At 35.8% G+C, this 18025-nt stretch overlaps 1 protein-coding gene across 1 annotated transcript in view; it reads right to left on the reverse strand.

The window, feature by feature from the left end:
• Positions 1 to 6761: 6761 nt before the first annotated feature.
• LOC145674254 (uncharacterized) overlaps positions 6762 to 18025 on the reverse strand; it is a 65645-nt gene continuing 54381 nt past the window's right edge. Inside the window, exons 5-6 of the mRNA XM_081744089.1 lie at positions 12875 to 13012; positions 6762 to 11081 (exon numbers count right to left, since the gene is read on the reverse strand). Of these exons, the coding sequence (XP_081600215.1) occupies positions 10941 to 11081; positions 12875 to 13012 (279 nt within the window). The 3' untranslated portion in view covers positions 6762 to 10940. The remainder of the gene's footprint in view (positions 11082 to 12874; positions 13013 to 18025) is intronic.

Consider the following 18025-nt stretch of genomic DNA (forward strand, 5'->3'; position numbering starts at 1 on the left):
TTTAAGGAATGAACTATGGGAGATTTTTAAGTGCTTGAACTGTCCGTAGCCATTAGGTACTTCTTAATGAGATAAAGATGTGAAACTCTCCATAAAGATGTGAAACTCTCCATACGGCTTGAGAATGAAATTTGAGGAATTTCCTGTGATGAAATTTTTAATGAGCGAAAACTTGTCCTTACAATCAGAAATCGGGAACGGATTCCGTTATTGAACATATCATGTACATAGTTGTAATGTTAATCGTTCGAGTTGTCGAGTGGGCTAAGGCGCGTACATGCTGTCGTAAATTTCGTGGTTAGAAACCCAGAGAAGGAAAGCTAATATTTTTTCTTTTCTTTTTCTGTGAATATTTTTTCTTAATTGCAGTCATTGGTATGAAAAAGATATTCAAATTAAATTGCTAAGAGAATGTAGAAGTGAGGATGTTTAGAATCAATGAAGTTTTCCAAGAAATGAGAAATCCAATTTCTCGACTTTTATATGACATATGTTGGTGGCAAATATAATTAAGTTTACAAGCTATTTGAAAGGTGCATATCATTGGAAGGAAAACCCGAAGCAGTATGAAACTGCGCAATATGCGCGTGACGTAATAAACTCCGTTACTTCACAGTGTGGAAGAGTAGAGAACGACAAAGTATGTTGAAACACCAGCCATGTCTAGTGATGTAGCATCAGGGATTCAGCATCAAGGGTTTCGGGCCCTGTTGATTCTCTTCGTATTTAGGTAATGAAAAATGAGATGTTAGCGATCGTGTTTTTGTAGCTCGTGTAAATGTTAGAATTTCGTTTGGACATAACTCTCTGAGAGATGTTTAATAGAAGAAATCCTTTGCGCTGGTCTAATAGCTAGTATGTGTGCCTTTGTTGTACAGGGTCCAGGGTTCGATTCGCGGTAGGATAGCCCTTGGGAACTAATGTTGCATGTGACACATTATGACTCTTTTAAAATGTACAATTCTAAATTTAGATCCAACAATATGCCACAATTGAGAATATGAATATACGATATTGATTTGGTGAACCATAAAAAGCACTGAAATCTGAAGAAAAACACCAGGGGTGCAAAAAGTTCAGCCAAGTTCGTCAACCTCAAAAAGTGTTGAGATGAGGATGGATGAGCCACTGCATCTGAAACGAACACTGGAACTTGGCGTGAGGTGTCAAGAAAAATGATGTTAAGGAGCCTTAGGGATAGTGGTCGTGGGCGTGATGTGTTTGGGGCCACCACCAAACTTAGAAATATCAACTTCGCTAATGCGCTAAGGCACATATACAGTATACTGCAGTAAGATTGGTAGTTCGGAACCCATACAAGGAATACTTATAATCCTCCACGAGAAGCCAAGGAAAATTATGTTGACGAGCCTTAGGGATGGTGCTTGTGAGCGTGAAGTATTTGGGGGCCACCATCAGCCTTAGGGCTAAAATGTCCCGATCGTGAAACTAGGAACAGACATTTTGGTGTATTCGAATATGTTAGACACCTCACGTCAAGTTCCAGTGTTCGTTTGAAATGCAGTGGCCAGGGAACTTCGCACATGCATCGTCATCTGAACACTTTTGAGGCTGATGAACTTGGCTGCACTTTTTGCACCTCTGGTGTTTTTATTCAGAAAGATTAGTCAATTTTTTTCTTATTCAAGACTAACAGAATACCCGTTGTTCACACGGAGAGAATACATTTCATTTCGGAAATAAAGGGTTGAATTTGGATTTCAACGACATCGGAAGTGTCACTGTTCATCTCAGTGACTCCGAAAACTATGGATTCGACAGTAATATTGGTCATTTTCTATCATTATATATATATATCCCTCCTCCATCTCCCCTACATTGTACCGTCAAAGTGAAATAATAAAAAACATCCCAGGCACAGACCTCATCTATGTTGAAAATTTGATATAGATCGGTCTAGTGGCTCCAGTGGTACGAAGTCACAAACATAGTAACTTTCATTTAAGATTCAAAATATTGCTTCTGGAAATTTCCCTCCTTACGTGCAGCAAAGCAATAAATAAATAGATAAATAAAATTTCCTGTTTTTACATTTCCACTTCCAGTAATTCAATAGTGTTCTTTGATTTTTAATCTATGGATGAATGAAATTAGATTACACTCTTTCACCAGTAGAAAAAAATGTATTTATTATTAAAATAATCAAACGGGCCGCTCTGATGATTCTTATTGTTGGAAGATTCTTTAATAGTCTATGTATTATATCTCTTAGTAACATTTCGTTTCAAGATGAAATAGGAAATGGTAATTGTCTAATCAGATAGATAGATAAAGATAGATAAAGTAATAGGTGTTTCAAAATTCTAAAACATAACTAGTTTGTAAAAGTTTGCAAATCTCTGAAAAGTCACGGAATCTCAGCAAACTATTTTTTTTGTCGTGTTTAGTTACAAACTAATTTTCAATTAACTTAAAAAGTTCATTACTAAATTCTCTGTCTGTTATTTGCGATTTTTTTTTTCAATTTTGAGCCTTCCATTCGATACATCATCAAAAACTACCTGAGAAAATTATGAGATTTTTCTCGTCACTCTTACCGTTCCCAAGATATTGGCCAATAAATGTCCAATTTCGGAAGATTTAAGGAGCCATATCTAGGGAACCAGAAGCAATAGAGAGACGATATTGGCGTTGATCAATGCCTAAGAGGATGGTGAACATTTTGGTTCCAATCATACCAGGTGGCCACTGTCCAGCTAACCACTGGTTTAGCCAATGGCCACCAGTTAATATTGATATTTACCATCCTGTTAAGTATTGATCAATACCAATACCATTTCTCTATGATTTACTGTAAAAGAGATATTGGCCAAAATATAGTTCCGATTTCCAGATATTTATGAAGCCATATCTCGGGAACCATGAAGTTATGGAGAGACGATATTGGTGTTGATCAATATCTAAGAGAATGGTGAACATTTTGGTACGAAATAGAAACTGGTGGCCATTGATTAACTGTCTACTGGCCAACTGGCCACCGTTCTCCTGATATGGGCTAAAAAAGTTCGAATTTGGGGAGATTTAAGGAGCCATATCTCGGGAACCGTAAGTCATAGAGAGATTACATTTTGCGAATTTTCGCGACAAAGAGAAGAAGACGCTTATAAAAAATACTTACTATTACATGTAGGAACAATCACAGTTATCCTTCCCGCTCCATCTCTCCATTCATTTTAAGTTCGTTCTGGCAATGCTCTTAGAGCATTCTCAATTGTTTTTTTTATTTCTTATTTATTTATTTATTTATTTTTGAAAACAGAGTTTCAGTCTGTTTATTCCTCTAGCTTTTAGTATAACAAAAAGAGAACATTGAAAACCCAATATTTTCAATGGAAAAACTGATACATCATATCTTTTCCTCCCAGCACGTAATACGCTGTGAACTATTACTTGCTTATCACATCTCTTAAATCAATTAGAATATTATTTATGTCCTGGATTTCCACTACAAGCTTAAAAGAAACACAAGTCATGAGGTTTCATTTCGTAGTAGGATACATCAATGCAACACAAAATTTACGTTTTAGTTTGTGAAGAGCACCACTCATCTACAGAAGTCACGTAGCATAGAACAATATTTAGAATTTTACTGTTAGGTGGAAACTTCTGGTCTCTTCTAACTCAATAAACATAGAGAAATAAATCAATCTCTGGTTTTTCAACCTGTATGAAAAATATTTAAAATATATAAATAACTTTTTTTTTCGACTGTGATTTTTTTTACCACAATAGTCAGCATAGCAGTTATAATTACTTGTTGCATTATTTGCGTTGCTATTGACAAATTTTGGCAAGACCGTTGCTGGATGAGGTCCATGTTCTTCATCAACGTGGTTTGGTACTGTCATGTTCTCCCAAGTGAGTATCGAGTAATAAATTTGGGAAATGATACTGCACACAGGAATACGAAAATAAAATATCTGTGAAAAATCTTACCATTTCAGAATATAATAGGCCGAAATTTTTGGAGTAATTTTTCTTTAACAAGCAATCACTCTACATCTGGTGCAAAGATGGTGTGGGTCAATGGGTCGTGGCTCAACTGGGTCAAGATTTGTGAGTAGGCCAGTGGGTCGTGGGTCAAAAGGACATGACTCACTGCGACCTACCATGACCCAATGATCCACTCTGACCCACCGACCCACTGTGCTCAGTGCATTGTAGACAGCATCTTCTGAGCACTGGTAAATTTGTCTACGTTTTTACTTTCGAGGCTTCCATTTTTCTTCCTTTTTCATTTATTTCCAGTTACTTACCTGAGATGAGCATATCTAAGTAAGAAAAACTTCAGGCAGTTTCGAATATTGATATTTGTAATTGTAATAATAGCAATAGACCTTAGTACTCGGCCTTCGAGACACAGCCTGTACGGTTTCTGAAGAGTTGACTACTGGGTAAAAATATATATTTTTGAATCACCTCTAATATATGAATAATTGTATAAAAAATTGAATGTAATTATATGTGTGTGATTGTCACTGCCAAATGTCAAGACAAGTCAAATAAACTTTTGGTATGTAGTTAGGCTCCAATCCAAACTGGGATATTACCATATCGCTTTCATTATAATACATATCCTAAAGAGGGAGTGGGGTTCGAATTTTTGCGAAAAAATCAGTCTCTCACAAGTGGCTTAAGGTGGGTGGTGGGTCATGGTAGGTCGTGCGTTACTTTTGGTGGTGGGTCAGTGGGTCGTGGGTCAAGTTTTCATTGACCCACACTATCTCTGATCTGGTGCTTTAGGAGTTTGTCACATAAACTGTAAGTTTTCTATTACAAACCGCAGGTAGTAAACATGCAGAATAACAGCTCAAGGAATTCGCCAAAGGACATGAGGGATTCCCCGAAGTTCTGTTAATCAATAGTGAGTCAAAATAAGCATGGAGGAAAGACCACATCACTAGGAAACAAGAATTTGTTGTTGGAAGAAGTATTGTTTGAAAACAGTAACTTTCCTAAAAGTTGATTAATTTTCCAATGCTCTTCGTTTTATCCATTTAATTTTGTTATCGTTTACAACTCAAGACAATTATCATGGCATAATATGCAAGAAAAATTGTCATACGTAACTTTAAATTTAATCGATTAATTTCGAAGTTAATTTTAATTTTAACCGTTACTCTCATTTAAAATTAATTTTAATTGTAATCAGATATTTCTTCCTTATCTTAAGTTTAAATTTTATTCTATAACTTTTTTTAACATTAATTTTAAATTTAATGAAATCTTTATCTTAATTTTAAATTTCATTCCATTGCTCCTTTTAAATATTATTTTTTAATTTAATCAATTAATTTTTTTATTTTAATTTAAAATTTTATTCCATTACTCCTTTTAAATATTAATTTTTAATTTTATGAATTATTTTTTCTTTATTTTAATTTTAAATTGTATTCCATTACTGTTTCTTAAACTAATTTCTTTTTAGTTTAATCAATTAATTTTTCTTTATTTTAATTTTAAATGTTATTCCATTACTCTGTTTTAACATTAATTCTTAATTTAATATTTTTTTTTTTTTTTTTTTTTGTTATCTTAATTTTCAATTTTATTCCGCTTAATTCTTCATTATTTTTTTTAACTATACTAAAATATAAGACTGATTGTTCTAATAGTATAAAAGGCAACTTGCAAAGTTTTGAAAACACTAAAATGTAAATGTAATAATTCTTAAATCATATGTTTGGATTTCTTTCTGTAATGGTGCGAGACAGCTCTTCATCTTGACTTTTTTTTTTCTTAATAATTTGGGTGCATCTCAAGAAATTCGCATCTGTGACAAACATATGCCAAAACTAAAATATTTTTTTTTCTCTGTTAGGTCAAAAGTGATTCTAACGAACTATAAGAATAAAAAGGTTCCATCTTTAAATTAGACAAAACCAAAAATTACACATAAAAATTGTTGTTCTTGTGTAGCCTCCAATCTCTGGTGCATATAATCTTGATGACCAGTAATTTGTTAGAATCACTGGCTGACCACACATCATTCAACGATAATGACGCTTTGTCGGCCCGTAGCCGGTAGAGTGTTAAATGTTTAGCATTTTTGATTTTTTGGACACTCGCTAGTAGAGTAAAATGGTCAAAAATCGAATACCGTGTAATTTGAGCTGTATTGATCAGATATATCCCTCGTTTATGTGACCGCCCATTCACTTTCAAACTTGAGGATAGTATGTAGGGTAACCAGAATTAGTAAGAAAGGGCACTGAGCGATTTTTTAATCTTTGCATTTCTATATTTTACATACTTGAGATGGTGATATGCTATCTGTTTGCTTTTTCTGGGTGTTATTGTTTGCTCCCACTGTATTCAATGTGTCCATTCTTCAATCATTCATTTATTTAGAGTGTTATCTAAAAGTGGATTGACTCTATGTTCACTTAAGAAAAAAATCTTTGATGTGGTTTACTCAATTACAGTACAAATTTCTGTAGCTTATAGAGGAAATCTTTGCCTGCCATCTGGGACGTGTTGGATCTTCTCAACGCTCTTCACTACTTCTACCATTTATGGTTTCATGCCATGCTGTGGCGATATACTTGACTTATTTTTGCATACACTAGAGGTGCTGGTGCTTTCTGCCTTGGACTGAAGCACAGATGACATCTTGAAATCAAGAGGGACATTTTCAAATTGTATTTTGAGAAATTTCCACAATAAATGATGCTTTAATTATTTATTTACCAGCGGTAAACGCAGTAACATACAGAAATCACAACTGATATTGATGGGTTTAGAAAATCTGTTTATTTTGGTTCCAACAGTTTATTTACATTGTTATAAACAACTGGCTAAACATTTGTGTTTCAAAATATTCCAAATTCACAGGTAAAATTTCTAACGAATAAAATTTTACTTACTGTATTTTTAGAAATTTATTATGAGCTAAAAATGTGAAACTATTTTTTAATTTGCTACAAGATGCTTTAAAACAAAGGTATCTATATTATATATTTATTTACTGTGATATTACATGGGTCAGTCAGAAAGTTAGTTGCACTCCTTCGTAAATATTTTCGGTCAAAGGCTATTTTGATGAAACTGTGTGGCAACACTGTAGACATCGAGCTGTATTGTGTGACGTAGTAGCTTTCACGAAGCAAGTCGAGGTGCTCTGATAATCAGTCGTAAACATGTCTCAAAAGCTGTAAGTGGCGTCCAAATTGGAAATGTGTGCAGTGATTCATTTTTTGCTGGTGAAAATGTGTAACAGCACTGAAATTTATCGGTAGTTGTATCAAGTGTATGGTCAAAATGCAATATCACGTCAAGGTATCGCGAAGTGGTGCAACATGTTTGAGAACGGACTTTCGATATTGACGATCCTGAGCGCGAGGGAAGACCAACAGCGAGAAATCTGGAAAATGCTGCTCGCGTGAATGAATGCATTCTTACAAACAGACGCATAACAATAGACAAAAATCACAAATGAACTAGGTATTTCTCATGGTAGTATGCAAAACATTATCGCCAATCAGCTGAAATTTCATAAAATTTATGCACGATGGGTGCCTCGTCTATTGACGGAGGAACATAAAGAGAATCATTTTGCAAGTACGTTTGACTTTCTGCAACGGTACCAAAAGGAAGGAAATGAGTTTTTGGACAAAATTGTAACCGGCGATGAGACTTGGATTCGTGAGAACTTCTGACAAAGTTTAGGTGGGAAGTGTGGGATCACTTTTCTTATAGCCCAGACCTTTCACCGTGTGACTTCCATGAGTTTGGTCCCATGAAAAAGGAACTTTCAAAGCGACGATGCCACTCGGAAAACGAGGTGAAAGCTGCAGCCCGAATATTTATCGGGCATTGAAGGGAATTTCTTTGCAGAAGGCATAGAAAAACTTGTACCACGCCTCGACAAATGCCTAATAACGGAGGTCATTACGTTGAAAAGTAGATTGTGAATGGAACTTTACGATACAAATAAAGTTATTGTAAAATTTCTATCCTGTTTAATTTTCTGAAGCAGTGCTACTAATTTTTTTGACTGACTCTCGTATTATGATTGTATGTAAAACCAAAGTTCTCAGATAGATGAAAACACAAACTTATCAAGAAACTAAACATATTTATTTTAAATGTAGAACCTTCAAATAACTGGTATGATACAAACTATCACAGTTTCATGAAGTGCTTGTGAAAACCCATGAACACGATATTTGTCCACAACAAAACGTTGATGATGTATACTATACAACTCGCACACTCATATGTATGAATGTCCAGATGTCCAGAAAAACCTCATTATTTCTGTACTTTATTCTCCCCTAATCGAAAGGATACATTTACAACAGCCATGAATGAAGGGATTGAACTTTCAACTTGTGTTGTTCTTAGCTTAAAAGTATACTCTTGAAGGATTTTGCCGTCTGTCGGTTATAGATATCTAAAATTATTAGTTCATAAAATAGTTCATACCACTACAGTCAATAAATTCGTAGACTGGACGCAGTGTGTCGCTGGTGCTGTACTACAGCTAATAAGTAATGTTCTAAGGAAGCAGTGGAAGTTCGTCTATCGACGCAGCAAGAGTCAGGTATGTGCGTAGAGTGTAACCAGACTACTGTCTCTGTTATGAAAAAAGTTGAACTTGGCGGACTTGGAGAATGTCGCAATTTGAGCAACAGCCAAACATCATGTTCTGCCAAAAACTAGGCAAACATACTACAGACACGTTGCAGATGATCAGGCAAGAGTACGGTGACAACGTCCTGGGCCGAAATGCTATGTTTAAGTGATACCAGCGGTTTGCGAAGGGAAGAAACAGTTTACAGGATAATGAATGTACTGATCGGATAACATCAGTTCGAACTGAAAGTAAGATCGAGCAGGTTGCAACGGTGATGCGCGCTAACCATTCCCAGTCAGTAGACAACATCGCAGCAGCAGTATGGATCAGCCATGGTGCGTGTCACAACATTTTGACAGATGAACATGTTGTGTGTCATCCAGCACCGAATATGCAATATATTCGTGACACAAGACCAATGTGAAGAGCGGATGACCGTTTTCGGTGACCTGATCTGTAGTGCTGACGCTGATGGAACATTCCTGAACCGGCTAAAACAGGAGACGAAATATGGCGTTTCCGGTACGATCTGCAACTAACGAGCAAGCTCCCACCTGGAAATCGCCATGATCTTCAAAATACAAAAACCCGAAGCAAAACAGCTCAAATATGAAAGTGATGCTTAATCTGTTTTTCGAATCGCAGGGAATTGTCCACATGAAATTCATCCCACAAGGAGCAGCTGTCAACAAGACTCGCTACAAGGAGATCCTTCGCCGCCTACGCAAGTCAATTCGTCATAAGCGTCCTGAATTTTGGAGCAGGAAGAACTGGATACTGACTATGTTCCTGCACATCGCTGTGTCCTTGTCCAGGAGGAGCTCGGAAGAAATCAGATCACCATTTTGCCACATGCTTCATACTTACCTGATCTCGCGTCATGAAATTTCGATCTCTTTTCCCGCTTGAAAGCTAAGTTACTTGGACGTCACTTTCTTCTCCCGAGGAGATCGTCACTGCCACAAAGGATGGCCTTCAAGAGATGCCTGCTAACGCCAACATTTTTAAAAATGTTTTAATGGGTCTACGAACGTTAATAAAAGTGTATTGCTGCCAACGGTGACTATTTTGAAAGTCAGTGTGGATCTATAGAAGTGTCTGTGTGTGTAAGTGGACATTTAAGCCAAACACAGTAATCATGAAGATATCTCGGTTCTGCTAGTTGCATATATTCTAGGTGCCAGTCCACGAATGTATTGACTGTACTAGAATGTATTGACTGTACAACGACAAAATTGTCTGGAATATTTATCTTTTCTAGTTCTTTGATGTATTTTATTATTATCCTAACAATTTTGTGCGAAAAATAAAAAAAAACAAAGGTACATTAATATTATTCTTAGCTGTAAGCACAATGAAGAGATGATTCTATTTAACGATGCGAAGATACATTCTGTGGTTTGCAAAATAGGAGTAGACATTCATCTTTTTCTTCCTTTTCTGTATTAGCAAAGGTAAACACTTTAATATCACTGCAAGGTATACCTGCCTTCGGCAGTTTATGGAAGTAAGGTAACTAAGGAGTTTGATATAATAAGGGTGTAAGCAGGTTGCGCCCTTTTTGCTTCAATCGCATAAGTGGTTTTTACAGGCCTCTTTAACCTCCTGTCAAAATTTTAATTCAGCATCTAGATTCTAGAGGTCAGGGAAGCTCTGAATGAAGACCAATATGAGCCACAGTAGGGTGGAAACATTGTTTATCAGCTGATAACACTGTTTCTATCCCGCCAAAATCTGTTCATTTCCCTCCAAACATCACAATGCAGTCGTGTACCGTACTAATTTCTAATATGAATGATTTACGCAGTGAATCTGGAGATGAAAAACAGAAAAGGAAGAAGAGAAGAAATTGTGGTAAGGAATATAAGAGATATATTGCAAGTCATTGATGGCAGTACAGTTTTAAGAGACTGGAAGAATCATTTCGTGGACTATTTCTACCCAAAATTGAACCCTCCATAGTCACACTTAATTTTTGTGACATGGAAGTCACACTGGGGTCCAATGGACGGCAGAAACGGTTTTGTCTTATTTAATGTTTTAAATATTTTTTGCATTTTTTACTATTCTGTGATAGACGCAGCGTACCAGCCATAACAAAAGGCAGTGTTGCCAATTGAATTTACATGAATGAGAAAGATTTCAAAAAACAACAGGAAAAAAATCAGAACTAAAAGTATTTTCTGTGGGGTCTGTCAGACCCCAGTGTGACCACTAGTTGTCTTAAATACACGATATTCTTACATCTAAATTCACAGAAGTGCTATAATTCATATATTTACACAATTTTAAGGAAAAAATACATTATTGAAACTGAGTAAACGTAACCTAGACCAAAGCTCTACCAGTCAAATTCTGGTGCCCCTGGAACATCAAGGGTATCTGCAATTCGTAGGGCTTCGTCATACGAAACACCGTAAATGTCCATGTAGACTAATGTGGCAAGCTCAGGGATCAATACACCCATATAGTAGCCCGAATTCTGTATAAGAAATAAAAATATATTACTTTATTTTAATTTGCAGGTTTTTTTCATCGAGATTGTATAATACTGTATGTAGAATTTGATACACTCCTATATATCTAAACATCAGTTTTGCTTCAAATTGAAATGATTAAACTATGTCTCCTGAGCTCCTTCGTGGCTAAGCGGTTAGCGTACGCGCCTTTGGCGTGGGAAACCAGGGTAGACCCCAACGGAAGCTCATGTGGTTCGGATTCTACGTTAATCTGTAGATCCAGGTCTCATATAGTCTCGCTGCTAGACGTTAAACTCAAAATCAACTCAACTACATCTCCTCTTACTTTGTCAAAGATTTCATGATTATACTATTTTTTCTATTTCCTTTGTAATTCCAATCCTTTCAATCAGATTTGAAATCCTTGAACCTTTTTGGATCAAAAGATCCAATATATTTCAGACAGAAATTTTCTTGTAAGCCTTATATCTGGAGAACTACATATAGTGTAGCCAAACCAAAACTACCACTTAACTTAGTACGATGTGCTTATTCCGTAAAAAATACGAAAACTCGATTTAGGGGCCACCAAAATTTTTTTCTGGGCCCTGATCCAAAAAAAAACAATGTTTTTTATTCAATTATAAATTTTCTTGTAGGCCTTATATCTGGAGAACTTCATATACTGTAGGCAAACCAAACCTACCACTTAACTCAGTATGATGTGCTTATTCCGCAAAAAATATGAAATCTTGATTTAGGGTCCATCCAAAATGTTTGTGGCCCCTCATCCAAAAAAATCCAATATATTTCATTCAATCAAATATTTTCTTGTACGCCTTATATCTCGAGATCTACATATAGTGTAGCCAAACCAAAACCACCACTTAACCCAGTTTGATGTGTTTATTCCATAAAATATACGGAAACTCGATTTATCTAGAGTCCGTTCAAAAATTTTGTGGCTCCTGACGCAACATCTAATTATTGGCCAAGATCGCAATCTTTTGATCCATTTTTTGGATCATTCCTAAAATTCTTGTTTTTAATTCTTTTTGAACCTGATAAACTTCTAGTTATATGTATTTAAAATATAACAGTAATATACGAAGGTAAGTCAAAAATTATCTGCAATTTTTATATCTCTTCCTATATTGTTCATACTGTCTCCTTTCATTTTATTGTAATGTTATTGTGGTTATGCTATGAAAATTTGATCCTAATTTCTCTGTTTGTCTTCCTCTTCTTACAGATAGATCATGGCCGCTCCATTACAAGTTGTATGAAAGAGGAACATTGAGCAGTGATCCGGTTTTTATGGTCGGAAGGTGTATCAGGGACCGCAGTCCATCAAAGCCTTTCTGCACAATCCTGGAACAGAGTCTTGTCGCAACGGAGTGTCTACGAATGAATTTTATACCCATAAGTGGAAAAAATGGATCACACAAATATACAGGGGTATATATTGGAGAACCAGAGAACATTTACATTTTTTTGACAATTCCTAAATTTATATTTTTAGCAATTGTTACCCATGAAAGTTATGAACCCCCCAAACTTACAGAGATACATATCCTGGTCGTATATTACCATACCAAATTTATATTTATTTTTAATTTCCAAAATTAAGGTAGGATGGTATATGTACTGTACCTCTCCTAAAATTTAATAGCATAGGAGTGTGGGCCAACATACCCACGAAAGATTTATAGGGTGTGTTCCTAGGAAGTCCTATGCCATTGATACCAGTCCATCTATTTTTTTTTCTGACTTGACTAGACATACACCTGTAAAACTAGTCACCATCTTTACTTACGTGTAAGAAAGAGAACTTTTCTCTTTCGAAGAACTTCTCTATATATGTTGCCATGATAGTTATTTGAGTGTCTGTATATGCATTTAAAATCGGCCGATTTGCCAGCGCCAACGGATTTCCCCTATGTGAGTTGAACATCTGAAAAGATACAATAATAATAATAATAATAATAATAATAATAATAATAAACGTTTGATCTTATTTTCCTAAATTTTAAAGCAGTTTTCTTCAAACGTATTTACAGAAGTAACTATAAAATTTCACAATAGTTATAATATACCCTCCCAGTCAGTGGTCGAAGTGAGACGGTATGCGGTGGTATGCCATACCGCCTCTGGTTTTTCAGTGATTGAAGACATACCGTCTCTGTTTTTTCGGTGATTATATCATACCGTCACTAAAAAGTACATGCTAAATACCTTTAAGAAATCCATTTCTATATACAGACGAGAAGCTTTGCACATAACAAAAAAAAAAAATTCTTATGTAGAAGTAATTTCTAAGTTAATAGCAGCGACATTTTTCTTGCCTTTTTCCTACATTTTGTTTCTAAAATGTGATGTCTTCAAAGAAGTTCACCTAGTTTATATTTTGATATGCCATATTAAATTGTTTCTTTGTTGTGTATGTGTGTGTGTCTTCCTGCCTTAATGCACATAAATGCCATGTTTTGAGCATGAGCGGATTTTGGGGTTGTCTGCTGTGGGTGGCGGACCTTCCTGGTGTTTCGAATACCCCACAGCCGAGTGGGGGACCGGGAGTTTTCCCGGAGGAATTTGTTAATATCCTCATTCAGTTTTTGAGCATTTTCGTGTATAATTCTCTATAATACAACATAAGGAGATTTTTTTTTTTAGAAAGTTATTGGATGGGATCAAAGTTTCTGCATATCCCCCTCCCTCCACGTTACTACAGAGAAGCTCTCCAACGGTTTTCAGTCATTATGTAAGTAGATATGGAATTTTTTAGGAAACATACCCTCACTGCATTTCAACATTTAGATAGCCGGTACGTCGAGTCAAAATCGTAATAAAACATACCGTCTCTGCTATTTTTTTCCCCTTCGAACACTGCTCCCAGTGGTTTAGTGACTAGTACGTGCCTCTTTGATGCACATGAACCCGGGTTTGATTCTCGCTGAAAGATTTGGATTTCCCTCTAAATCTGTAGATCCATGTCTGATATGGCTTCGATGCTGAAAAGGGACGCTAAAGTTCAATCGATCAACTAATTAATCAATCAATCTCTGCAAAATGAGTTTAACATAGGAGGATAGTGAGACAATCTTCAGTCCACAACATGTGTTGCCACCCCTTTTAAGAGTAACAAACGCAAGGTCAGTAATACAGAGCTAAAGGGTGGGTGTATATTTATCTTACTGTCGAATACTGATCCATATCGGTACGTTATTTAGCTTGGATTAGGGGTCGTATCTCATATTGATAATTCCAATTATCTTTCTGCAAAATTTTTGTTTGATATTCACAGTAATTTTGGAAGTTATTCCTCAGAATTAACACATATTCTTTTCTAAGTCTACAGTAAATGGCTACAAAGTTACGGTGAAATATTTGCTCCCTAATTTGCTGATATTTCACGTTTGTTTGTTTATTATTAAGAGTAGAAGTAGTTGCTCAATTTTCCATCTACTCTTAGTGGTTTCTAACAAAGTACCCAAACATCAGCTTGCCTCTGATTGATCATACGAAGGAGAATCGGAAAATAAAGTTACAAGGCCAATATTTCTGGAGTTTCGTCTGTTACAGAGGAATGAGCAGTGTGCAGTAATTTTAATAAATAGAGTTGGCAACTGTGTAGAGTTTCAGCCACCCGCCACTTGTGGCGCTAGTTGTAGGTAAACACAAATGGCGACTGGTTTGGAAAACTGGTCACTCGAAGGAGTCCGCTCAGTTATACGATTTCTGTGGGCGAAACATGTATCCGAGGCTGAAATTCACCGGCAGCTGGTAAAGGTTTATGAAGAGACTGTAATGTATCATCAGCATGGCACAGAATGATGTCGAAAGATCGCAGCTGGTAGAGAAAAAGTCAATGACGTCAAGCACAGTGGCTGACGCAGCACGACATCAACAGATTTGAACACAGCTTGCGTAGAGGAGCTGATTCAGGAAACAGGAGAATTACGTTACGCCATCTGATGTCAGACTTAAGACTTTTATCTGCTCTTGCACTTGAAGAAGCACCTAGGGGGCCGTCGCTTCGCTTGAGACGAGGAGGTGAAACATTCCGTGACATCGTGGCTGAACACGCAAGAATAGGATGATTACCAGGAGGGAATCTTCAAACTCATCCCACGATGCGATAAGCGCCTCAACCAATGTCGAAAAATAACCTAAATGTATGTACTATCTATTGACTTATTGGTTGAATGAAACAATATATATATACAGGGTGGTAGGTAACTCCACCGACAAACTTTGGGAGGTGATTCCTTATATGAAATGAAAGAAAAAAGTTCTAATAAACATGGGATAAAAAACGTCCCCTTTCAGAGTTATGAACCGCCGAAAATTCGAAAATTCACGTTTCGAAACGCTCTGCCTTAGAAACTACACGACCGATCCCAAGCGGTTTAAGGAATTACAAAGGAACTAGTATGCGATCTATCTAAATAACCGTGTTTTACCATCCTCCGTTATCGGCGAAATGAACTGTAAAAAGGAAATTGAGGTATAGGGATATCCCTTTAAGTACTAATGGCGCATTCATTTCGTCGATAACGGAGGATGGTAAAACACGGTTATTTAGATAGATCGCATACTAGTTCCTGTGTAATTCCTTAAACCGCTTGGGATAGGTTCTATAGTTTCTAAGGCAGGGCGTTTCGAAACATAATATTTCGAATTTTCGGCAGTTCATAACTTTGAAAGGAGACTTTTTTCGACTTATGTTTATCATAACTTTTTTCCTTCATTTCATATAAGGAATCACCTTCCAAAGTTTGTCGGTGGAGTTACCTACCACCCTGTATATATATATATATATATATATATATATATATACATTTCATTGCAAGCTTTGTAACCTTACTTTCTGATACCCCCCTCGTAATATTTTAGAGATTGGTTTCGGTAATGTGCAGACTATACTTTACACTTGGTATTATTAACATTACGTAGATAATGGTACCAAATATTAATAAATGAGAAATTCTTTTTCAAGTATATTATATTTTGTAGTTGATGAAGGTAACTACGATAATGCAAACAAAAGAAATCAGTTGCTTAAATAAACTTAATAGAAACATTCAGAGTATCTTAATCCTACGAATGTTGAGAAATTAGAAACGAATATCATAATAATTTCTCTCTCTGAATCAGTGGGTTTACATATATATGTATATACTAAAGCCAGTGATTCAGTCACTATTAAATTTCTGAAACTATTCTATATAAGAAATTAGATACAATGCAGATTTACTCAACACTACAGGAAAATAAACACCAGGAAAATAAACTATGTACGCAATATGTATACTATTAATCAAACGCCAATTGAGAGAGTGGATAATGTTACCATCAAATGGGGTGAATAGAAACACATTTTTGGCTATATGAGAATATAAGTCTGGTAATGTTAAAGATTTCGCGTATCAGATTATTCCAAAAGAAAGGTCTTAATATGCTAATGAATTTCAGTAAACGTCATATTAATTTATCAACTCCACTTTTGTTCACCTTGATTTTTCTTAATGTTTCTATTCACCCCTACCCATGGGGTGAATAGAAACAATTACTTTATTTTCATTGTTGTTTCTTTTATACTATTGGAAAGGTAAAAAATAAACAGCGTATTTGTTGAAACGAACGATTTATTTGATACCTGCAAGATATTAGTTCAATAAGACCAGTATTACATAAGTTACAAACTTATAAAACAATACAATGCACAATATAGGTATAAACGACCATATAGTTTTGATGATATTTGAATAAGATTTAAACCACTGAAATCATCAGGGAAACTTATCATGAGTTGAGTTGATTTTAAGGTTTACGTCCCGTTCAGCAGCGAGGCTATATGAGACTTGGACCTACTGATTAACGTAGAATCAGAACTACATGAGCTCCCGCCGGGAATCGAACCCGGGTCTCCCACGCCAAAGGCGCGTACGCTAACCGCTTAGCCACGAAGGGGCCCGAAAGTGATCATATACTTAAAGCGTGCTGACGAACTCCTAATAAAACCCAACAGTTTCGTTCTGAAAATTTCATTGTTTATGTGCTCTCTTATAAAACACTCCCACATATGCATCATGTTCCCATTTTTGCACTTGGGTGCTGAATAGTCTCATCGAGTTTTAGCTTCTCATTTTACCACAGCAAAATCACCAGCTTTAGAAAACCATCATCTAGTTCGTGATCGTCTGGAATGTTGTCTTCTGGAGTGTTGTCTTTCTCCTCTTCCGACAATACAAAGGTAGGTTGAGTTTCGTTGTGATTTGATGAAAATGTATCATTTTCAGAAAACAAACCAAAACTCTTACCAGAAACATCTATTCGTACTCTCTTCTTCCCTTATTTAATTTTTTCATCTTCTCTCATGCTCCTGAGAAGATCCATAAGGGAACGGTTTACAGTTTGAGATGACTTTTGCTGTTCTGTTTCTTCTCGTTCATTGTCTTTTTTTTTTAGCAACATCCTCAGTATTTGGTCTCGACAAAGGGGAAAAATTCCACACTTTTCAAATCCAGCCCTGATATTTTCCTCCTTCAGGTTCAAAAATTTTTTTTTTTTTTAGAAGACTTGGAAATTTGTTCTTAGAGTTGGTTGATACATTCCTATCAGGTCCTTTTTTCTGCTCCTCAAGAATTTTCCACTCCTTGAGGAATTTCAAGAATTTCCCAAGAAGTGTTTCTATTCACCCCACTAATTAAAAATCATAACAATAACCCAGTAAAGTTAAATTTTGATTTTAAAAAAATTACAAAAGGAAAACTTTTACTATGAACGTCAGTAAATGAAACAACAAACTACAAAATAGGCATATGTTCAAATGCAACAAATATGAAAATGTCATACTTACCAAGAAAGTTTAAGGAGCGCTAAAATACCGTGTAAGATTTCAGTAACACATTAATGCTACTGCCGTCTACCTCAGTGTTCCCAACTCAGTAAAACATTTTGTCTC

The sequence above is a fragment of the Thermobia domestica genome, chromosome 17, assembly GCF_964235325.1.
Source record: "Thermobia domestica chromosome 17, izTheDome1.hap1.1, whole genome shotgun sequence".
Lineage (NCBI taxonomy): Eukaryota > Metazoa > Arthropoda > Insecta > Zygentoma > Lepismatidae > Thermobia > Thermobia domestica.